The sequence below is a fragment of the Manis javanica genome, chromosome 7 (assembly GCF_040802235.1).
Source record: "Manis javanica isolate MJ-LG chromosome 7, MJ_LKY, whole genome shotgun sequence".
Lineage (NCBI taxonomy): Eukaryota > Metazoa > Chordata > Mammalia > Pholidota > Manidae > Manis > Manis javanica.
This window is the reverse complement of record NC_133162.1, coordinates 135,616,435-135,640,635: the sequence shown is the minus strand read 5'-3', so window position 1 is coordinate 135,640,635 and position 24,201 is coordinate 135,616,435. Positions and strand designations below refer to the sequence as shown.

Below are 24,201 nucleotides of genomic sequence, written 5' to 3'. Positions count from 1 at the left end.
CATATTTGTCCCATTTACTCATTGTGGTAGTAAGTAAAAATTGTAACCATAAAGCAAGTAGGATGTTTCTAAAAGTAACAAAAAACACGAATAAAGCTAGAATATGAATCCTCCAAGTACAGGGAGGTCCCTTATACTTTTGTGCATGTTTGAAATTTCTATAGTGAAATCTTTTTAAAAGCCCCCACATAAAAAATAAAACTCAACTCTCAATCAACACAGACATGATATTGATGTATTTTTTGAGCTATAAGTAAAAGTAATGATTCCTCATCAGTTTATCTAAATCCACGTGGACTCACATCTGAAAATATTTAACAGCTAGTTAGTATCTCACATATATAATCTACATTTCAAAGGAAACGTTCTTAAGCACGACTTACAAACAGTTTCATTACCAAAACTGAGTAACACTTCACTGGAACTTGGGACTGAAAAATATTATACAGCAGATTTTCTTCTTTTTTTAACCCAAGATGTACCATAGTTTTTATCAGACTTCACAGCTATCATAGTCCGAGTTCATTATAAAAATAATTGTTCTGGATACTTTGGAATTGCTTTTAATTAAAAAAAAATTTTATTTCCTCCGTATTTCTTAGAATTTCCAAAGCCTATAGAAAAAGTTCTTTATCTTTTAACAGCTGTTTAACAGCTAAGACTTCTGGCAGCGAGGAAAGGGGCATCAACAGTGTGGCAGTAGGTAGGAGTCAAGGGGGAAGATTCCATCCTGCCTCTGAACGCTTTTCACCTTGAACATTTCAGTGAAGCCTGCTGGCGCTCATCCATACAGTGACTTAGTTATTTCAGAGACTCTGGTTCTGAAGCTGCATGGCATTATGACCTTCACAGTGTCACAAACTTTTATGCTAACTACACACAGTTCTGTGCATGAACCCACACAATACATGCAAAGCCAGGAATGTTTTAACAAGTATGATAAGTTTTATATATAACTTGGTTTGAAATATGGGTTAAATATCAAGGGGACTTATTTTCTTGTCTAGAAAGCATCAACACTATATGCTATACATAAAGCTCTGGAACGGACAGGGAGTCTCTGCAGTCATTTCCTGACAGGCAGTGTCTGTGGAACCCCTCCTCCCACCCCGATTTGTCACAGAGGAAGAGGTCACTTTCATGGCACCCTAGAATCAAGAGGGTGGAGCCAACTGTCCTGCTAAATCCGTACAGGTTCAAACTAAGCACTTGAGAAAAGGACCTTCCTAGTTAATTAGAAACTAATGAAATTTAGTTAGAAGTGTAAATGTTTTTGTTTCATTGTGTGGGTTGCATCTATAAACATAGTTAGTTCCCTACCCCTGACACTGCTGAACTCACAGTAGTGCTGAGATAGACACTGTCAGCAGGTCAACAGGTCTGCCGTATGGTCTCTAAAACCAAGCTAAGCCAAGTGAGAATACAGATTTCTTTTGTAGGATGGAGTAATTTATTCACATTAGTTTATAATTATGAAATCAATAAAAGTAAACAAGAAATCTCTCTAAAATTTACTAACAAGGGGGCCATGTAACACAAATGTGGTATACTGAAAAACCACCTGCTTTCAGAAATAGCAACACTGAGAGTGCAGCTATTAATGCCTAGGTTAATTCATATTGTAAAAGGGCTGCTAGGAGAATGTGAGCGATCTAAATAAAACTATAGTGTTCACATGCTGGAGAAAGCTATTCTGGGTACAAGACAAGAAAAGGAATATAATCCTAAAAGGTGCATACAGGCAAGCAAACAATGAGGGCAAGGGGAGGAAAAGGGGACGCTTGTATTTAATTCATAGCTGAAAGAATTCAAATATATTAGCAGTAAAAATCTACAAAATAATTGTGAACCAGAGAGAGAGTTAGGTTTCTTTAAAGAGCCTGAGACGGTGCGCATGTCAAAAACTGAATGGAAATGTAAGCTGGTATAGTGGTATTGTGATGACTTAAGCACAAATGCCTTCCCTATTTAAATATTCCAATCAGTACTGTTAGAACACGTACCTCGGAGAATTCTTTCCTCATGGCAACGAAGAAAATCCCAGATTCTAACAGTGCCGTCATCAGAGCATGTAGCAAATTTATTATCCGTGGGTGAGAAACTGTTACATGAAGACACACAGCAGGGGAAAGAAGTCAGCATTTAACAGATTATCTGTGCTTCTCAGACAGGGAAAAATAAAAACACTGCGCTGCGTTATAACCGGGAGGGGGCAGAATCCAAGAGTGAAGAAGCCCACACAGAGAACGCTGCCAGGAACAGACGCATCTCAACAGGAGAACTCAACAGAGCGGTTGCTTCTTAGTTTCCAATCACCAACATTCAGAGAGCCTTACGAGCATATTATTAGTACCGGTGCTCCCCACACTCCCCGCAGTAGATGACTTCTTATCACACCAACAGAAAACATGGATCTGATTTAAGTGTAGAAAAAGAATGAACTGCTTTTGCAATATCCCTGTAAACTGTCTTTTAAATCACACAGGAATCTGCCCCCAAAATGAGCATCAGCTTCTGCCTCAGACATTTCGTGAAATGACAGGCTGAAAAAATCTGGGCAGACTAAGACCGGCTGCTAAACACCCCTACCTACGATGTTTCTCATTTGCTTGAAAGGTCTTTGGGAAACTTTCCACTTTCTTCCTGGCCAAGCTATCCCATAAATGTTGGACCTTTTGAGGAAAACTTTAACACAGGAACATTCAGACTGTGTTTAAAGCCAAAGAATCTTCTGCAAAGGAGGGAGCCATTTTTTTTCCTCCCTGTAATTAAGGACCGTCAAGTTTCTCATCTAACTCTTGACAATTCCCTTGACTTTGACTCCTATGACTAGGAAAGAACCACCTTGAATATCAATGTATGCCAGGACACTAAAGCAAAGTCTTTGCAGAAGCATGTTTATCCAAAAGTTTTTTTAAGATTTTCAAGGTAGAAACAAGTGACTGCAGTGGACGATGTTCCTACAACGTCAATCTCCTCCCACACATGGGTGGTACAACCGCAAAGAATGCTGCTAAGCTTTATTCTGAGGCTGCAGCAGTTCTTCAGGCTTGTTTCTGAAAACTTTTTTTCCAGTTTTACTATACATATCTCATTGATATGTAGAAATATACAACTCACTGAAAATATTTTAAACTCCAATTATACATGTGCATAACTGATGTTATCAACAGTGGATCAGAAGAAAGTCCTATGGTCTTCTTGACAATGGTCTGCTTACAGTTTCAAAGTATGAAGAACCCATTCATTAATTCATTAATGTTTGCCACATCCAGTTACTTGTGAGAGTTTTTGATCCTACTATACTTTCCTCCTGAAGTTGTGGCATAACCAAGCCAACCAAGTCTTCACCTTAAGCCTTTTTTTCTTGCATTTTGTGTGAACTGCAGGTGTTTCTGTAGTCTGTATATTTTATTCAGCTGTATAATTAAAGACTGAATTCTTTATTCAGAATGAAATATTCTTATCTTACACAGTAGGTAATAAAAAAGAATAACGTATACACATTAGTAACCATAAATGAAAAGAGAAAACCAGTGCAAAATGCAGCAGACAATACATCTCTAACATATTGCAAAGGCTGATACCCGGATAACACTACTTCAGAAAGGTGCCAGCAAAATGGTGAATGTGTGAAAACAAAGAAAAATATTGTGTTTATAGGGTGCAGAAAGTTTCCCAGAATCTGACAGAGCCCATGCATCACTGCACCCAGAATACACTTAGAGGATAATTTAACCATGACAATAGGGACTACAGAAAATGGTATATTGTGTATAAACCTGGCCTCTCTAATCGCCTCCTTATGTGCCTGGAACATCTTGACGTTGTTCATGTTCGACTGCCAATATTTCACATATCCTCCGTGGTCTGCTGTCAACATCCACATGTCATTATGTGACCAAGTCATGGCCCGCACTGGGCTATCGTGAGCCTGTGAAAACACAGAACATTTGTAGACATTATACAAAAGAATATACGATGAAGGTTTTACAGGAGTGTACATTAATTCACAACAATTTGTCCAACTGCAGGTTTAAAATGCCAATAAAGTAACTCTATCTCTAGTTCTTTACAATGCCACAGGCTGATGCTGCCCTCTGAGGATCACCGTTACCTGTAATATAGTTTCAAAATTGAAAGTGAGTCCATTCCACAGCGTGAATTCTCCACTAGAAGCCCCGGTGACCAGCCTTCGACCTTCTGGGGTCCACTGCAGAGGAAAGAAGACAGGTGACACCAGGTCAGAAATCCTCAGCCCTAACCCGTTTTTAAAAAACAAATCAGAAAATGTTTATGAAAGTGTTATAACATATCCAATTATCAATATTAAGTAGCTGATACTGACTTTCACTTACATGTAGCTCAGATTTATAAGCAAGTACTTTGTCAGAAAAGAACCTGCATTAACACAGTTCACGGAAAGTTCTAGCACTTTAGCACATTAACTAAATTAAAAATAGTAAGTTCATTATAAGTAGCTTGTTAAGTTACATACTCCTTCGTACTCTAAAGAGCATTTCAAAACAAAATATGCAAAACACCTCATTTTTCTAGGACTCATGGCAGACTAACATAGAACAGTCATCATAAAACTCCAAACTGAATAAAGGATTTGGTTTATTACAACTGCTAATGGATCCAAAGCAGGCAGAAAGTTACCAGTGTTTTATGAAAAAACAATATAACAATTAAGCACCAATTTAAGGACATGATTGCTATCAAACATTTCCTGGCAACCAAATATATTAAAACACAAAAACACTTTTCTAAGCTCTCCTCCATTCACAGTATCAAGCCATGATGTCTTATGCTGTTCTACTCCCCCAAAAATGTAATACAACATAGTCATGATGAACACTACACCAGTATTTTAATGTCACTGTTTGCACACTAAAGGGAATGTGTGACATATGCTTGTCAATTCAAAACACAAATGTTTCTTCCTTTTATTTCCAAGTCTCTACACTAGATTACACATACATTTTCCTTAGGAGATGTAAATACATGAAATTTCAATATAACAATCCTATTTTCCAAAATAAAAACTGTGACACAGAGTTTAAAAATGCAAGTGTCCTCATGGGAAGAGCAGGACGAGATACATAAAATAAAGACTACTTGGTAAAATACACACATATATATGTGACATCCGCTTTTTACTGCTTACGTACAGATCATGATTTTGATTATTCTGAATAAAAGCTTCTACTTTCCTAGTTTCCATTATCTGCTATGGATCACAACCCAGTAAAGACTGCAGGCAATCAAACCGTAGGCACAGGACCCACAGTCTTTATGTCTTAGTATCTCATAATTTGGATCAAGCCTCTACCATGTGCAAATTTCTCCTGAGACCTTAGAACTTGATCATCAAATGAGAAATCTATCCATTTAAAAAGCTACAGGATACAGTGTTTTATGAAAAAACAATATAACAATTAAGCACCAATTTAAGGACATGACTGCTATCAAACATTTCCTGGCAACCAAATATATTAAAAAACAAAAACACTTTTCTAAGCTCTCCTCCATTCACAGTATCAAGCCATGTATTTACATCTCCTAAGGAAAATGTATGTGTAATCTAGTATAGAGACTTGGAAATAAAAAGGATACAGAATGTTTGAATTTTATTCATTTCAAAAAGGTTTTCTGTGCTATGGTAAATAGATACTAAATTAGCCTGCACATCATACCCTTTTTACTGAATTCCCTGGCAAACAAAATTATACTACAAACTGGTTGGCTCTGCTAACACAAAGCCACTGAAGTCAGTAATCCTTTACTGATGTTTCTACTTCTCTAAGCATCTGAAGCAATTAGGAGGCCTAAGAATAACTGCACATTTTTATGGAGCCCCAGCCAGCACCTATCCAGCCCCTCTGGGTCCTCCCTTCTGTCCATCACATACTCTCCAGTATCAGGGGACCTGATTATTTTGCTCATTTGCCACAATGTTTGCTATTAACTGTCTTTTCTCTATCCTATTTTCTTTCCCCAATTCTTACTTGATCAACTTTGACTATTAACTATTTCTGAACTTCATACTGCTAATATGTGCAAATCACAAAGACAATCGTTACACTATTATCTATGAGCATATTAACTGGATGCCTGAGATACAAAGATAGAAAGACTTTTTATTACACACTACTTCAAATTTAAGTATTTTGAAGTATGTCAGTGTAGTATTTGCTTAAAAATTGTATTTTAAAAATTCTAGGGAAATACTGAGTACCTAACTATGTCCCTAGATAGAGCTGACATCTATGGTCTACCATTGGTCTTCAGATCTTCTCAGGTGTTTTGTTAGTTTAACCCTTAACTATTTCCATTCACCTTGAGATGCTGCTTTGTAAACGTCAGCAAAAGCGTTCCTACTCAAGAGCAAGTCTGAGGTCTGTGGCAATAAATATCCATAGAGGCTAGAAAGAATTCCATGAAAATTGCAACATAAAGAAAAATAATCCAAAAGTAATTATCTTACTAAATGGAGACATACTGTAGAAATGACTAGATATTCTAAAATTAAATTAGCAATAAAGTCACTTTTATCCCAGATGTATATTTAAAAGTATGTTCAATTTACTTTGTCCTGTTAACTGTATTTGCAAACTCATGATTAATTTTTCCAAAAAATATCCAACAGAATACTTACCCTAACAACAAATACTGGACACTTGACTTTATTTGTTGATGTTCGAACAAATTTTGTTGTTACTGCATTCATAGGATTATTCAACATCCCTATGGGCGGGACCAACTACAAAAAAAAATTTAGGTTTTCAGAGCTACTGATTGTGCACAGAGCATAAACCAAGAACATAGCAAAGTAATTATTTCTGTATTTAAAGACAAAAATTCCAGACTATGCAGGACTTTCATAAAACTATTGTAATAAATCATAATTAGTCCATGTTAGTTAAACAAAACTGTGATAGGGAATATTAAATGGCCATTATTACTAAACAAACAATAAAATCAAGTACAATATTTCCCCAATTACTTCTCAAAACTCAAAGTCAACACAATTAAACATGCTCACAATAAGCCAAATTTAAAATTAACTTTCCTATTACACAGACTTTGAGGTAGTGCAATCTTTTGTTGGACATTGCTTTAAGACCCAAATCAAAAGTTTATCCATTATTAGAGTAAAAGAAAAATTTTAACTAAGATAAAAAATAACCCACAGTTCACAAAGATATGTCATATTATATCTTTAGGAATATTTTATTTTAATTATAAGAATGTAAAAAAGAAAAGTCCATGTCTGAATTTGAAAGCACATATTTTTAGGTTCAAATGTCTAAGCAAAGAGGTTGTTATTAAGCTACTAACTTATCTATACTTACATCATTATAATAACCTGCATCAGGCTGAATTGCTCGCATATCTCTCTGGTCTCTTTGCCATATTCTATTCTGTTAAAAAATAATTCATTCAGTCATTGATTATGGTCTAATCATACTCAAGCTGAAACGAAAGTAAAGGTCAACAATACAAGCTGTTATTAAATGGGAGAAAACAGGGTTGATGGACACTCTCAATCCTTTGAAATCCTCAGCACAAAACAATTCCTCCTATCTTGTTCTTGGTTTTCTTAATTCTTCTCGAACTCCCCTAGTCTAGTCTTTCCGTCCTTCTGTTCTTTTTGAAGAATAGTTGACAACTCCTAGTCTAGTTTTCCAACTGAAATAACCTGGAAAAGCCTAAATCTGTCTTTACTCTGAAAGAATCTTTTTCTCCCACAAGTCTGTGACATATTAATTACGTCCAGTATGCAAACAGGTCTCTTAACAAAAGGTCTCAGGTAATGAAAAGCAGACACAGTTTTTTCACTGGAGGCCAGAGCAGAAAAAACCCAATTAAAGTAGTTAGGGGTTAGAAATGAGAAGCAAATGAGAGCAGCTAATTCCTATGTTAAGGCAACTACATAAAGAACTCAAAAGGGAGAAATGTTGAACTGACAGAGATGTATCGGCCTTTATTTGCCATCTCAGAGTGGCTTTTCACCCTATAGGACTGTGGTAGGTGCTCAACTATCAAGTTAAGTACAGCACTTTTCCTTGACTATAAAAGCTACCAACACCAGGGGCTCAGACAGTCCATGTTCCTAGTGCCAGGGTCTCAGACAAGGAGTTGCTGTTTGGAGTTTGTGTTCACAGGAATATTCCTAGCTGGTAGTCTCTTAACATTTCATATACTGTGGGTTTAAAAGGTGTTTTAAGGTTGGCTGAGGGATTAAAGTACCATCTTCCGAGGTTTGTTATGAACCTTTAGAATAAAGCTTACATCTATTAGAGTCTAACTTTTTAAAACTGGGCTCTCATTTTTTAGATGATTCTTCAAATGACGTGCAAAGAGTTAAAAAAAAAAAAAAGGGGGTGCTGCATTTAAAAGATCCTATGTAATCAATTCTTCTTCTTGCTGCACTTATGCAAAGAGTCAAGCCAAGTGTTAATTTTCTTAATCTGATTACTTCTAATAAAAAGGAGGGTGATTTTAGAGAAAAGTATTGTTTCAGTAATGCAGCCTTATCTATACTGAGTCCTAATACTAGTCATCGAAACATAAACTAGATCCAGAATTCTAGTTTCCCCAAGATACCTGGCTATGAAAAACGGACGGAACAAAATGGCAGCAGACTCAGAGACCCCAAGAATGAACTAGTGGTTCCCAAAGGGGAGGGGTGTGGGAGGGCGGGTGGGGAGGGAGGGAGAAGGGGACTGAGGGGTATCATGTTTAGTGCACATGGTGTGGGGGGGCATGGGGAGAACAGTGTAGCACAGAGAAGGCACACAGTCGATCTCTGGTAACTTGCTGCACTGATGGACAGTGACTGCACTGGGGTGTGGGGGGGACTTGATAATACGGGTGAATGTAGTGACCACATTGTTTTTTTACGTGGAACCTTCATAAGAGGGTGTATCCATCAGACCTTAAAAGACGGGGGGAGCAGCTCTGGTAAGTGGCTTCATCTGAAATTCCACTTCATCCCATTAACTCAAGAAACACAGGTATACTTATTACCCTGTATTTAAAAGAATTTTCTTACTTCTAAAAAGCCAAAGTTTGGTCATCCAAAACACATTAACTGGACTTACCTCCAAATACTTAATCACAGATGGATTATAGTCTATAGTTTTCCGGTTCACTGCCTTTCTCATGCGCTTCCCATCGAAGGTGAGCTGCTGCATGGCTTGCTGCTGCGCAAAATCAGGTCGTTTATAAAACAGCTGTCGAGGGGCCTGGTGCTGGAACCTTGGCATATGGAAAAAACGAGGAGGAGAACCAATTTCTGTGGCCATGGTGATGTGTTCGTTCTAGGACTAGAATAGGGAAAAAGTAATTTCACTACAAATATCAGCACTGCAACATTGCCTGAAAACATTTTTAAATAAACATTTTTACACTTCCTTTTTCTAATATGCATCACTTCTACCTGTTAGTCAATCTACTTACAAAATGAACTGTTAGATTTAATGGCAGAGACCAGCCACACATCCCAAAAAGGCCAATTCACACTAAGTGCTGCTAAGCATTTGTTGTAAACGTCAGCCCGGGGGAAGGAGAAACCCCACTTACAACAGCTTGGGGTCAGTGTGTTGTGTGTTGTGTGTGGCGTGTTGGGGCAGGGCGGGGGTGGGTGTGGCGGAGGAAGTAAGCTGGGGAGAGGTAGGATCACGGAAGAACTTCGTATTTTTTAAATGAAGTTTTCATTAGATGTTTGATAGTAAAACAAGTTATTTATCTTAAGACCTGATTTCATACAAGTCACTGAAAAACTTTAAAGCCTGACTTTTGCCCTTTTAAATTTCCTAGAAGTAGCATAAAAAGAGCAATATGCTATCCTATTCATAATAATGCTTAAAGTATATGCATCTAATTTCAGACTCAAAATAACTGCCATCGAAATTTATGTAAATTTATATTTTTATACAGACATTAAGCTAACATCTGAACAGAAAAAATGTTAAGAGCTTAGTTTTTCAACTTGAATGCTCTCCAATTAAACTTACATTCCAATAATACAAATATGCATGATTTTAGAACACATTTTTAAACATATTTTAAATCAAACCATGAAAAACAGATAAGGGGTGTGTGTGTGAAGCATTTCCACAATTCTTTTTGTTTTAATAGCAGGAAAGACAGTATTCTCCATTATTTTTCTATTATTACATTTGCCTTTCCTCATTCAAAACACTAAATAAAGGACCTGAAAAAAAACGTATCATTTCCTTTAGATAAAGAGTATTACTTCATTGATCCTTGTCACTTTAGTCTCACCTGAAACCATTTAATAATGGTGATAATGGGGGTGGGGGATAAGAGGGGAGGGAGAGGAACAGTGCTGATGCCCACAATACCAAAAATAGTGTGATAAAAATGTGCAGTCAATACATATTATTTCTAATACTCTGGAGCAATCCCAGCAGGTCCCTGACAAATGTTGTTTTATAATGAGATGAGAAACGTCCTGTCTCTCTCTTAAGGCTGTGTGCGAATTAAATCAGAATGCACCAAATGCACCAAACATCTGACTCAGGAAGGTTGGTGAAGGAATGTTTATTCAACTATCCCATAAATCAAACAATGTTTCAGCATCCAGATTTCAGATGGCTTCAATTCAATTCAGAAGTCTAGGCCAGTAATTCTAAAAGGGTACTGCTTTTTATAAGTATTTTGTAATTACTATTTTTTCACTTTACAACCATCAGATTTCTAATTTTATTAGAATGGAATTATCCTAATATTCCAGTTTCTAATATTAGAGCTATCAAATGAGAATAAAGATTTTTACATATATCAAAAGAGGCTTCAAAGTTATTCAGCCATAAAAAAAATGAAGTACTAATACATGCTACAACATGGATGAATCTCAAAAATATTATATAAGTGCAAGAAGCCAGATGTGAAAGGTCACATAGTGTGTGATTCCGTTCATATGAAAAATCCCAACAGGCTTATACACATACAGAAGGCACGTTAGTGGCTGCCAGGGGCAGGGAAGAAGGGCACGGACAGTGACTGCTTATGGGAATGGGGTTTCCTTTGGGGATGACCAAAGTTTTGGAACTAGGTAAAAGTAAAAGTGGCTGGCTGCAGAACACGGTGAATGTACTAAGTGACACTGAATTGGACACAAATAATGGTTACAACAGTGAATTTTATGTCGTGCGACTTTTACCTCAGTTAAAGAATGGGGGGTTTAATCCACTGGAAAAAAAATTTTTGCTGGAGGGCGGATGAAACATTAACACGAGTTCATGGTGTTGACGCTAAGTGACGGGTACATGGATAGAAAGCACTAACCAAGAGCCAAATCAAGGTTCCACTGAACAAAAATGAGGAAAATGACTGAAGTCAAATGTGAAACGACCAATATGTTGTTACTAACAACCTTGAATAATTTATATGCTAAACCTAAAGAAAATTATTACTCCTTTACTTAAGACCTTCACAAAGGATTGGAGAAAACTCCTTTCCATTTACAAATCTGTTGAGTAAAACTTGTTCTGGAAAAAGAAAATGCCTGTAACTTTTCCTTGAACGGCCAAGTACTACTTCTGTTCCAGAAATAAAGGTCCAGCATGAAGAAGAGGGAGGAGGGGTACAATACATTCTACATCAAGATCCAGCCCTAAAATAGAACAAAACAAACCTCCTCACAATACAGTGACCAGCCTTCACATACGCCTCACACATTTCGGCGTCATTCCTGCAAACAAGTGTTACTTGCCCAAAGTCAAAATAGAGCCTCTTAGTGGCTTAATGGGCTGAACTGTGTCTCGTCTGTGCCCGTCTCCCTCAACTCAACCCATCCCCTACCCAAAATTCACATGGTAAATCCCACCTTCCAATACGTCAGAAGATGACTGTGTTTAGAGACAGGGCCCTAATCCATATGATGTGTCTTTGTAACAGATTAGGACACAGACATGCACAGAAGGCAGGCCAGGGAGAAGACAGCCAACTACAAATCAAGGTGAGAGGCCTTAGAAGAATCTAAGCCTGCCTACACCTTCTTACTTCTCAAACAGCCAAAAAAATAAATTTTCGTTTCGGCCACAAGACTGCGGTACTTTATTGCGGCAGCCCTAGCAGACTGACACAGCGGCAGAATCAGAGCGGAACACCTGGACCTCCTGATTATCCTTCAATACGGGCTGCCAAAAAATTTTCATAGTAATAATATAACACCTTTTCTGAGACAGCAAAAAAACTTGATACATGAAGTTGAAAAATCAGTGACCCAGACAGAAAAAACATCAGAAGTCATTAAAACTACTCTTCAGGCTTCATGCAGGACTATTATTTCAAGGAACTCTCTATATATACAAATGCAGAACAAGAAATGAGATTTAGCCTTCATAAAAATAATTACTGTGATTTCTACTCACTGTGTATTCACTTGAGCTACATTAACAGACCACCACAATTACACTGGAAGTCAGGCTGTCCCCAAAAGCATATTTATATCACATCTGGAGTGGAGGGTAAGGGGGGCATGGAGGGGTTGGGGAGTGAGGAGGGAGGACAAGAGAGAGAAACACAGGTAGAAGGAGGACACGTAATTTGCCTATGGTTATTAAATATATACTAATAACAGAACCAAATTGCTAAGGAAAAAACCCACCTGAAACACTGACTTCATCCTGTCTGTCTTAAACAAACCTTCAAAGCTTCAGGAAATCAGCACTGTCCTCTCAGGTGCCTACATCATAATAGACCCTTCATCAGGTACAGCACAGCGTTCTGATTAAATGAGTATCACTTTTCAGTTCCTGTAACGGATCTCAGACTTTGTGGTATCTGGTCCCCAGCTGTATGTTTTGCAAATAAAAACACTCCTGGGTTCACAAGGTTGCAGCATATCCTTGGGTTTCAAGCTTTCAAGTGAGAGGCAAGCCACTCACTTCTCTGCATGTTTTCTCAACCTGAACAATGAGGTTAATGTAAATAATTTCAAGGATCCCTTTTGCTCAAAGATATTACTTTGCATAAAATGTATTATTCCTTTAGCCAATGTAGTAACAAGTCTGTTCAGCAAACTGGAATGCCCAGGCTTAATTCTCCAATGTTTGTATACATGAGTCCATACCAGCATTAAAACTGTCCCAAATATTACAAAGTAACTTCTTTTATAATCTTAGTCATTGTATTACCAAAATTATAACTGAAGACAGAAAAGTGGAGAGAAAAAAAACATAGATGCTTAAGAAGTCGTTATGATTTCACATTGTAGAATTGTGCTAAACAGTAACTCATTTTATCAAAGCTAAACCTCTAACTAAAGTGATAACAACTGTATACAAGTGCTAACAAAACCTCAAAAATTGGAGCAACAATGAAGAGTGAAGGAACTGAAAAGGACTCATCAGAGAGCTAAAACTTAACTGGAAGTACTCAGAAGGTTTGCGAATACAGGGCAATGAGCAGGCACCACCAGAATCACTGCGACGGTTGCTCGTTACTAGCCATGAATATACTCTCAGGAATTGCGGAAAAAGTTGAAAAATCCCTGTGGCATGAAGCAGTGAGAAACGTGATTCATTTCAAGATGTAATCAGTGAACACTAACTGGCACCAAAGACAGACATACAGCCTGCTCTCCAGAGTCTGACAGGAGAGCTCAAAAAGGCAGCGATTTGAGGATGTACTGCTACACAGAGGAGCGACTAGCATGCTTGCCAGGAACTATTCAGGGCCACAGGATTATAATGTAGGACACTTACAGCACAATTCAGCCTTAATGAATTTAAATTTGAAGTGGGATGGGATGGGGGAGGAAAAGACTGTGAGGAAAGCATGCACGTCACACTTTCTCCTGCGCTCAGCACACCATCGCCAGCACAATCTTTTCTCCAACCAAACATCTGAGTCCATTAGAAAAAATTTACCACGGCACCCAATCTCCAACTAAAATACAGGGGAAAAGTTTATTTTTTAATAGGAAAATGACCTTGCTAAAACTTGATTGATTCCACAAATTCAACTCAAAATGCTTTTATTAAATGGTTCACACAACTGAATCAAAAGATTTTTTAATTTTTTCAATTTTTTTATTTTGGTATCATTAATGTACAATGACATGAGCAACATTACGGTTACTAGACCCCCCCCATTATCAAGTAACCAACAAGATTTCTTAACTATGATTCATGATGGCAGAACTGAGGCTCTGCATCAAAATTCTTTGACCTAAAGGTTCATGAATTGGTCTAAAGTAGCTTTTTTTTCTTTAAACCAGAAGTCCTATGCTATTGGTGGTTCCTGAAATGTGGCTGACAACCAGCATTACTTTAATAATAATAAAAAAAACAGAATATGTAAGATTGAACTGCACATTTTAAAGGAAAAAAATGCTTGGATGAACCTTGTGTTTCAGTTGTGCAAGTGTGTACACCAGGTCACAATGTTAAAAAATGTGTTTTCTTCCTGTTAATGTCAAAAGTGAAAGCAAAGGGTTTAATGTTAACAAACCAGTAAGTGAAAACTAGGGTTTCCTATCTATGCATCTTCCCCTTATGATCACCTGATTTTTGCTGCTGTTGTGTATCCACAGCCAAACAAGTCACATATGGCATCTGTTCAGTGCGGGTAGTGTGCCTGGTTCCAGTAGCTATGGCACCAAAATCTGGTCCCATCATCGAATCCAATAGCTCTTACATGTCAAACACCAGTCAGAGCTCCTGATCTGCACAAGTTTGTTTTCTGAAACTGAGTTGAAAGAATTCTCACCAAAAGCAAATTATTGACGCATTAAATAACTAGGATAGCAGTACGATTTTCAGTGGCTTTAAAAAAAACGATAAAAAGTTTTAAGATTCCCCATTCCACTTAACATAAATCTGGACCCCAGGTCAGAACCTCAGTCTGGAAGCCTCTATTTTGGGTATCTATCTCCAGACCAGTACTTCCTGGGATGGATAATCTACCCTAAAAGAGATTTGATACCTAATCTGTGGAGATCTACATGACAGGTAAATAAAGCCAGGAACAAAGTGATCAACATGTCTCTTTTTCTTCACTTCCCAATCTTTAATGAGTATGAATCCTGAATAAATCAGGAGAAATTAAACTGAGCCCAGTCTTTTAAGGAATAAACAAGGTAGCTCTTTAAAAGAGTCATTTTTAAAAGTTCACGATTCTGTATCTTGACTATGATATCACATACACGAACCTGCCCAAAAGGTTACCTAACATATACTACATACATTATGACATTCTTGAAATAACAAAATGACAGAAATGGAGAACAGATCAGTGACTGTCAAGAGTTAGGATTGGCGTGGTTATAAAAGTGGTATCCGTATAGGGATGAATTAAGTGCCTTGATTCTGGTGCTGGATACACAAACATATATATAATGAAGCTGCGGGGCACCACACACACGAGTGAGTACACGTAAATTCTGAGTGAGAGGAAGAACATCTGTAGGCTACATCAATGCCAATACTCAAGTCTGTGATACTGTGCTATATGGTTTTGCAAGTTGTTACCACTGGGAGAAACTAGTTAAGGTCCATGGGATCTCTCTGTATTATTTCTTAAAATTTATTAAATTTAAATTATCTTAAAATATCATTTAAAAAAAAAGTTAACATAAGCAATTCACTAGTTGGTAAAAACAACCCATGCTGAGAACACACATATGAATAGTGAACTTAAAGGCAAGCATTTTAAGATTGCTACCAGAAATTCATTAATGATTTGATATTATAGATCAATTTTAATTAACTCTCAGGGTAGTTTTCCAACTTTCATAGCTTTCAGCCACAGACTGAGCTGCGTAATTTTTTGTAACTTGGCGTAAGCAGCCTCTGTCATATACTTGGCTATAAAGTTACTGAAACATTTTAGTGGACACTGTGCTGTACTAGTTTAATGTACGTTACTTGAGAATATACTTGGGCTTTTACACTTAGTTTTCTGTGCCATTTCACAGTGCTTATAGACAATGCACATATGATCATAAATTTGGCTATCTACTTAATTAGAAAGTAATGACTCAGTATTTCAAAGTGTGATTCTGAGATAAACCTGTACCGTCATCTGTTTTCAGTGGAGATAAAGTCAGTGGTTAGTTGGTGTGGTTTTCCCTCTTGCCCTTAACATACAAAGCAAGAGGGTTTTCCCATTTTTATAAAGGTTTTTTAACTGGATTACACGTTATCAACTATTTAAGCCAATAAAAATTGTGCAAACTAATCCTCACCGGATTCATGAACTGCTTCATATTTGCAGTGTAAGGCAAGTAATCTCACAGTGACCTGCTAAATTAGGAATAAGGAATTCAAAGATTCCAGTACGAGCTGAAGCCAGCAGCTCCCAAAGCCAGGCTTTAAGGCTCTCGTCTTCACTCTGATTTAACAGTACGGGATATGAACTGAGCAGATTTTTTTAAAGCTCCCAGTGATACTTAAGTCAGCAAACTTGGGGAACTACTGGGCTAAGTAACTTGAAGGACTTACTTCTGCAAGTTTCCCTATAACAGCAATGTCTCAAAACTTTCAGAACCTCTTTACTCTAAAAAATTGAGTATTTCCCCCTATTTTTATGTATGTTAGAAATTAAAAAAGAAAAATTCAAAATACTATTTTACAATAATGATAAACCCATTATAACACCTTCCCCACAATCAACTAGTGAAAAGACGGACACTGCTTTTCACAAATCCCTTTAATGGGAGGCTTAAGAGAAAACAGCTGATTACGTCTGCTTCTACAATCTGCGGCAGTATGTCATTTGGGTTATAAATCATGCGCAAAGTGTCTGGCCCCTGGGGCCTCGGGCGCGAGCCAGCCGGGAGCGGGGAGCGGGGAGTGGCGGAGGAGGAGGGGAGGGGAGGGGAGGGGGCGGAGTCGCCATCTCGGACTAGGCCCGACCCCGTCTGGTGGCCCGCGACGCTGAGCCAGGCTCCGCGCACGGGGTTGGCATGTGCAAAGAAGTTAAATTTCTTGCCCAAGTTCACATCAAGATTTGAATCCAGGTAGTCTTAATTCAGAGCCTTTGTGCTTTTTCCATGTCCGATACCAGCCTCAAGCTGCTTTGTTTGGTACATAGAATCAACAAAATAAAAGGCAACTTACGGAATGGGAGAAAATACTTGTAAACCAGCTATCTGATAAGGAATTAATATCCAAAAAAAAGAAGGAACTCTTACAATGCAATAGCCTTACAATGCAATTGTCTTACATGACAAAAGCAAAAATACCCAAGTACCCTGACTGAAAAATGGGCTAAGGACCTGTACATTTTCCCAAAAACATACACATGACCAACAGGTGCATGAAAAGATGCCCATCGCTAATCATTGGGGAAATGCAAATCAAAACCACAGTAAGACATCACCTCACATCCATTAGGCTATTTTAATCAAAACTAACACATTTTGGTGAGGATATGGAGAAAAGGTGACCCTTGTGAGCTGTTGGTGGGAACGTAAATCAGTACAGCCACAATGTAAACAGTATGGAGAGCCCTCAAAAAATTAAAAATAGGACTACTATATGATCCAGTAATCCCACTTTTGGGTATGTAACCAAAGGAGATGAACTAAGTATTTCAGAGAGGTATCTGCAGCATTAGTCAAAGCAGCCAAGCTATGGAAACAAGCTAAATGTTTGGTAACTGAGCAATGGATAAAGAAAATGTGATATATATAATGGAGTATTATGCAGCCTTAAGAAAGAATGAAATGCTGTCATTTGTGACATGTTTGAAACTGGAGGGTGTTATGCTAAGTGAAATGAGCCAGACACAGAAAAGACAAATATTGTAAAATCTCATTTATGTGTATAATCTAAGCAAACACAAAAAGCTGATCTCATAGCAAAAGAACGGAATGGTGGCATAGGGGAGAGATGAAAAAAAAAAAGTAAAATGGTTGTTGCCAGGTACTGGGAAGAGGGAGTCATGGGGGATTATTTTAATGACCACAGAGTTTCAGTTTTGCAAGTTCTGGAAGTGGATGGTGGTGATGGGGAACAATAATATGAAAGTGCTTAATACCACTGAACTATATAGTCTTAACGGTTAAGACAATACATTTATTTTGTATGTATTTTACCACAAAAAATTTGAGAAAAAATTGGAAAAATAGATCAAAACAATTTTAAAAAGACAATAAAATAAGGGGACATATGTTCAGATATTGCAGATAACAGTAAGAAATTATGGTGGGAAACAGTCTGGTGGTTCCTCACAAAGTCAAACATAGAATTACTACATGATCCAGCAATTCCACTCCAAGGTACACACTGGAAATAACTAAAAACAGGGACTCAAATAGATATGTTCATAGCAGCATTATTCACAGTAACCAAAAGTTGGAAACAATCCAGGTATTCATCAACAGATGAATATAAACAAAATGTGCTATGTACATATAACTGAATATTACTCAGCCATGAAAGGGAATGAAATTCTGATACAGGCTACAATAGGGATGAACCTTGAAAATATGATGCCAAGGGACTTAAGCCAGACACAAAAGGACAAACGTTGTATGATTCCACATTTATAAGGAAGACAAAATAGGCAAATTCATAGAGGCAAAAAGTCAAATGGAGGCTATCAGGGGCTGTGGAGAAAAAGGGCAATTATTGCTTAATGGGTAGTTTCTGTTTGGGATGAAAATGTTCTGGAAATTGTGACGGTTACATAACATTGTGAATTTACTTATTTCTACTGAACTGTATGGAAAAGGTAACGTATATTATGCCACAATAAAAATTTTTTAAACGAAAAAAGCACCTGGATCCACAGAGATACATTTGGAAACAGGAAGAGTATTTTAATAACCCTCTCAGATAAATGGATATTCCTCAATATCCCAGAAAAACTGGACAATAGTTTATTAAATATTAACTATAATGTGGCATCTGAAATCACAGCAATAAGCTTTTTGTAATCTGTTACATTAAAACACACTGGTTTATTTTGCACTTTGGAGCTTTTCCCCATGCCTCATTTTACAACTGTCATGCACTGATATCAATTGGACAACACTGGTTCACAGAATTACGTATATCATGTCACATTTGTTATAAAACATCATTTTTATTAAAATTGCCACTGGTCTCATGATAAAAACTACTGACCTGACTACTGGGCAACTCAACCTCACAGGGCAGATACAGGTTTTCCAAAACTCTAATTTCTGCTTGAGTTTGTATCACTGGTAACAAATATGGACAGTTGTTTGCCTTGAAGCAACAGTCTACTCAACATTCATCTTCAAGAATAGTATTTGTGGGAGAGGGGAAATAACAAAGTATTTGCCATATACTCGTCTGAATGTCATTAACTTGTCATTCTTTTAAATTCATTTAATATTTTTTATACAGACTAATTTTTTAAAGCTGTTTTAGGTCCACAGTAAAGTGAGAATGGACAGTTCTCTCACACATACAATGCACACGTGCACACACACATGGGCCCCTCCCATTTAACATCCAGCACCTGAGCCGTACACTGGTTCAAATCATCACTCACAGCTCAGAGTTTACATTAGGGTTCACTCTTGGTGTTGTATAACCTATGGGTCTGACAAATGCATTCAAACTGCCTTCTTTCACTCAGCAATATGCACTTAAGGTCTCTGCATATCTTCTATGTTTTGATAGCTCATTTCTTTTCAGTGCTGAGTAACCGTTTATCCATGCCCACCTAATGAAGAACTTGGCTGCTTCTAAATTTGGGCGATCATGATTAAAGCTACTAAAGACATTCATGTGCAGGTTTTTGTATGGACATATTTTCCAACTCTTGTTAGGTAAGTACCAAACAGTGTCATTGTTGAATCCTCTGGTAAGAGTACACTTTTTTTTTTTGTATCATTAATCTACAATTACATAAGGAACATGTCTACTAGGTTCCCCCCTTCACCAAGTCCCCCCGACAACCCCCATTACAGTCACTGTCCATCAGCATAGTAATATGCTGTAGAATCACTACTTGTCTTCTCTATGTTGCATAGCCCTCCCCATGCCTCCCCCCACATTATACATGCTAATCGTAAGACTCCCTTTCTTCCCCCCACTGGCCCCCCAACCCTTATCCCTCCCTTCCCACCCATCCTCCCCAGTCCCTTTCCCTTTGGTAACTGTTAGTCCATTCTTGGGTTCTGTGATTCTGCTGCTGTTTTGTTCCTTCAGTTTTTTCTTTGTTCTTATACTACGCATATGAGTGAAATCATTTGGTATTTGTCTTTCTCCGCCTGGCTTATTTCACTGAGCATAATACCCTCTAGTTCCATCCATGTTGTTGCAAAGGGTAGGATTTGTTTTCTTACGGCTGAATAATATTCCATTGTGTATAAGAACCACATCTTCTTTATCCATTCATCTACTGATGGACACTTAGGTTGCTTCCATTTCTCGGCTATTGTAAATAGTGCTGCGATAAACATAGGGGTGCATCTGTCTTTTTCCAAACTGGGCTGCTGTATTCTTAAGGTAAATTCCTATAAGTGGAATTCCTGGGTCAAATGGTATTTCTATTTTGAGCTTTTTGAAGAACCTCCATACTGCTTTCCAAGAGTACACTTAGTTTTATCAGAAAGTGACAAACAGGTCAAAAGTGGCTATACCATTTTGTGTTCTTACCAACAATGAATGAGAGTTCTTGTTGCTCCATATCCTCACCAGTATCTGGTACTGTTTTGGGCTTTGAACACTGTGATGTGTACAGTGGTAGCTCACTTCAATTTGCAAGTCCCAAATGATGACATGGGGCTTCTTTCTTTTCATGTGTGCGTCTGGCATCTGTGCATCTTCTTTGGTGAGGTGTCTGTTCAGACCTTTTGCCCATTTTTTAACAGCCTTGCTCACTTTCCTTTTAAGAGTTGTTTATATTTTATTCTATATTTTATTTTTATATTTATATTTTTATTTTTATTAGATATATTCTCTGCAAATGTTTTCCCTTAGTCTCTGACTTTTCTTATCATATTCTTGATTTTTAATGTTACATGCCAAAAAATTCATTTTTTGATGTACACTCTAAAGTTTGACAAATCACAGAACCACAATCGACATGCAGAACAGTTTCATCACTCTCTACGCCACTTCACACTAGGCCTCTGCTAAGCCTCTCTTATCCCCAGCCCCCGACACCACGGACCTGTTTCCCATCACTGTAGTTTTTGGGTTTTTTCTAGAATGTCTATTAACAGAATCACACATTGTGTAGCCTTTTGAGTCTGACATTTTTCATTTAGCATGATACTTTTAAATTCACCAATGGCACTACAAGTATCAATAATTGCTTTTTATTAATTGTTGAATTCTATGAATATACCACAGACTGTGGGACATTTGGATTGTTTATAGTGTTTGGCAATTTAAACAAAATTGACATCTTTGTGTGTAGTTTTTGTGTGAATAGAAGTGTTCATTTTTCTTGTGTAAATATCTCAGACTGAAATTGCTTGGTCATCTAAGTTTATGTTCAACTTTATGGGAAACTGCCCAACTGTTTCCCAAAGCGGCTGCACCATTTCGCATTCCCACCAGCAATGCATGAACGCTCCAGCTGCTCCACATCCTCACTAATATTTGGTATTGTCAGCTGGGGTAGGGAAGGGTTGTTTGTTTTGTTTCTTGGTTTCCTAACAGGTAAGTAGCACTATCTCACTGTGGTTTTATTCTATAGTTCACTAATGACAGATGACATAGAGCGTCCTTTCAGGTGCTCATATCCCACCCATGTATCTTCTCCAGCAAAGCTTCTGTTCAAGTCTTTTGCCCATTTTTTCCTTATTGTTGAGTTTGAGTTTTCTGTAATCTACATATATCTTTGTCAGGTATATGATTTGCAAAGAGTTTTCTCTCAGTGTGCCCCCTCTTCTTCAAAAAGCAGAGTTTTTAGTTTTAATGAAATGTAATTTTTCAATTTAAATTTGTGCTTTTGGTCATATATAAAAAATCTTTAAGGTTACAAAGATTTTTCTCCTGTGTTCTCTTATGCCAACTTTGTTTACATTTTATATTTAGATTTCTGATCTATCTTGAGTTCATTTCTACATCAGGTACAAGAGATGGGTTGACATTTTTTCCTTCTGAATTGCCTTTATACCTCTGTCGAAATCACCTATGTTTTGTGGGTCTACTTCAGTATCTACTGCCTGAAATCAGCTAGATTTCAGATCAGATTCTCCAGCTATGCTGTTCTTTATCAAAGTGTTTTAGCAGTTTGTGTTCCTCTGCCATTACCTAATTTTTAAAAGCAGTGTACCATTCATTATCTACAAAACTGTTGCTGGGATCTGATCTAGGTGGATCAATTTCAGGAGAAATTACACCTTAACAATACTGAGTCTACAAAACCACAAACAGATAATTCTCTACAATTATGTAGGCCTTCTTTATTTCATTAGCACTTTGTAGTTTCAGCACATGGATCCTGTACATGCTTTGACAGAAAGAAAACCCTTTCCATTCCCGGTTTTAAAGAGTTTTTGTCATGAAGTATGAAAAATTTGTCAAAGGCTTATTCTCTATCTACACAGATGATCAAAAGGTCTTTCTGAGTCTATTAACACAATAAATTACTCCAAGTGAATTTCAAATATTGAACAGCCTTGCAGTTTCAGAAAAATTCCTCTATAGTCATAATATATTATCCTTTTATATACTGCTAGATTTGAATTACTAATATTTTGTTGTGTCTTTTGCATCTATGTTCATGAGGGATTATTGGTGGTGTTTTCCTTGCTTGTAATACCTTTATCTGGTTTGTGTCAAGCCTCATATAATGAGTTGGGAAGTGTTTCTCCTAAAATTTCCTGGAGATTACAGAGAATTGGTATTATTTTTTCTTAAATGTTTGGTACAATTCACCTGTAAAACCACCTGGTCCTCAAGTTTCCCTTGTTGAAAGGTTTTTAAACAAAGAATTCAGTTTCTTTAAAGATACAAGATTATTCATGTTATCTGTGTCTTCCTGAGTAAGTTTTGGTGGTTTGCGTCTTTGATGGAATTGATCAAATTCACTGAAGTTGTCAAATGTGGGGGCATAGAGTTGTGCATGGTATTCCCTTATTATCATTTTAATTTCTGTAAGATCTGTAGTGCTAGCCCCTCTTTCATTCCTGACCCTTTATCTTGGGCTCCCCCCTCTGCCTCCCTCTTTGAACAGTCTGTTATTCTTGCAAGTTAGAAATGTGTTCCATGAAAAAAGTAAATATTGTCATCATATCATTTTCCCTCAAGAGAACTGCCATATTCCTGTGAGTAATGGAAGTGCTTCGTCCCCACCCCCATTGCATCACACACTTTGCATCAGCCTGCTCACGCTACGAGACTCATAAACTGAAAGGCTTAAATAACAAATCTATTTTCTCACAGTTCTGGTGGCTGAAAATCTGATACTGGCGTGCTGGCACAGGCAGGTTCTAGTGAGAGCTCCCCTCCTGGGTCCCCACACGGTGGAGAGAGGCGGCAAGTTCTCTGGTGTCTCTTCTTATAAGGCTACTGATCCCATCATGAGGTCCTATCTTCATAACCTAATCTAAATGTCATTATCTCCCAAAGGCCCCATCTTCAAATCCCATCACATTGAAGAGGTTAGGTTTCAAAATGTATCAGCAATTTAAGGTATTTAAGGTATTAATACATTTTTTCCCAAAAGTTGTAACAACACTAAAAACTTGATCCATTCCTAAACTTTAGCAATTCACTGATGAAAATGATCAATATAAACATTAATAGGAAATACAAAGTTCTATAGGATCTAAAAAAGGAAAAAATAAATAAAACCACCTTGGTTGGTGTTGGATAAATGGAAGTTTGCACCCAGAATTTCCCGCTCATTTGCATATCAACAGGCCGCAGCAGTGCCGCGCTGGGGCAAGGGGTGGAGAGAAAACAGCCACTCTCTCCTCCCCTCCATTCCTGGCACCTGACTGGCCTGGGGCTCGCCAGTCACCAAGGACGCACCTGTGGAGCTCCTCCCTGAAGGGGCGGGCTGTGGGGGAGCGCAAGCAGGGGCAGCAGGGGCAGCAGGGGCAGCGGGGGCCAGAGGGAGCAAGGGCTGGCTAGCGAGCCCAAGCGAGCCGTGAGAAATCAACCCCTTTAATCCACCCTGCCCTTCCCCTTGTCTTACTCCAGTTTTGCCGGATTCACAGGCATCTCGTCCTGGGCGGGGAACCTGCTCACTCCCAGAGCTACAGTTGGCTACCCTGGT

General features: G+C 37.9%; 1 protein-coding gene across 6 annotated transcripts in view; it reads right to left on the bottom strand.

The window, feature by feature from the left end:
* WDR33 (WD repeat domain 33) overlaps nucleotides 1–24,201 on the bottom strand; it is a 92,108-nt gene that overhangs the window by 47,796 nt on the left and 20,111 nt on the right. For 3 of the 6 annotated variants that reach the window (XM_036996127.2, XM_017680558.3, XM_017680559.3), the window contains exons 2-7: nucleotides 9,111–9,335; nucleotides 7,359–7,427; nucleotides 6,662–6,766; nucleotides 4,118–4,213; nucleotides 3,783–3,934; nucleotides 2,004–2,101 (exon numbers count right to left, since the gene is read on the bottom strand). In XM_036996127.2, the coding sequence (XP_036852022.1) occupies nucleotides 2,004–2,101; nucleotides 3,783–3,934; nucleotides 4,118–4,213; nucleotides 6,662–6,766; nucleotides 7,359–7,427; nucleotides 9,111–9,314 (724 nt within the window). In that variant the 5' untranslated portion in view covers nucleotides 9,315–9,335. Of the gene's footprint in view, nucleotides 1–2,003; nucleotides 2,102–3,422; nucleotides 3,935–4,117; nucleotides 4,214–6,661; nucleotides 6,767–7,358; nucleotides 7,428–9,110; nucleotides 9,336–14,545; nucleotides 14,731–24,120; nucleotides 24,197–24,201 lie in introns of those variants that run through there. The other 3 variants (XM_036996128.2, XM_073241636.1, XM_017680556.3) reach the window with 3 other exon arrangements.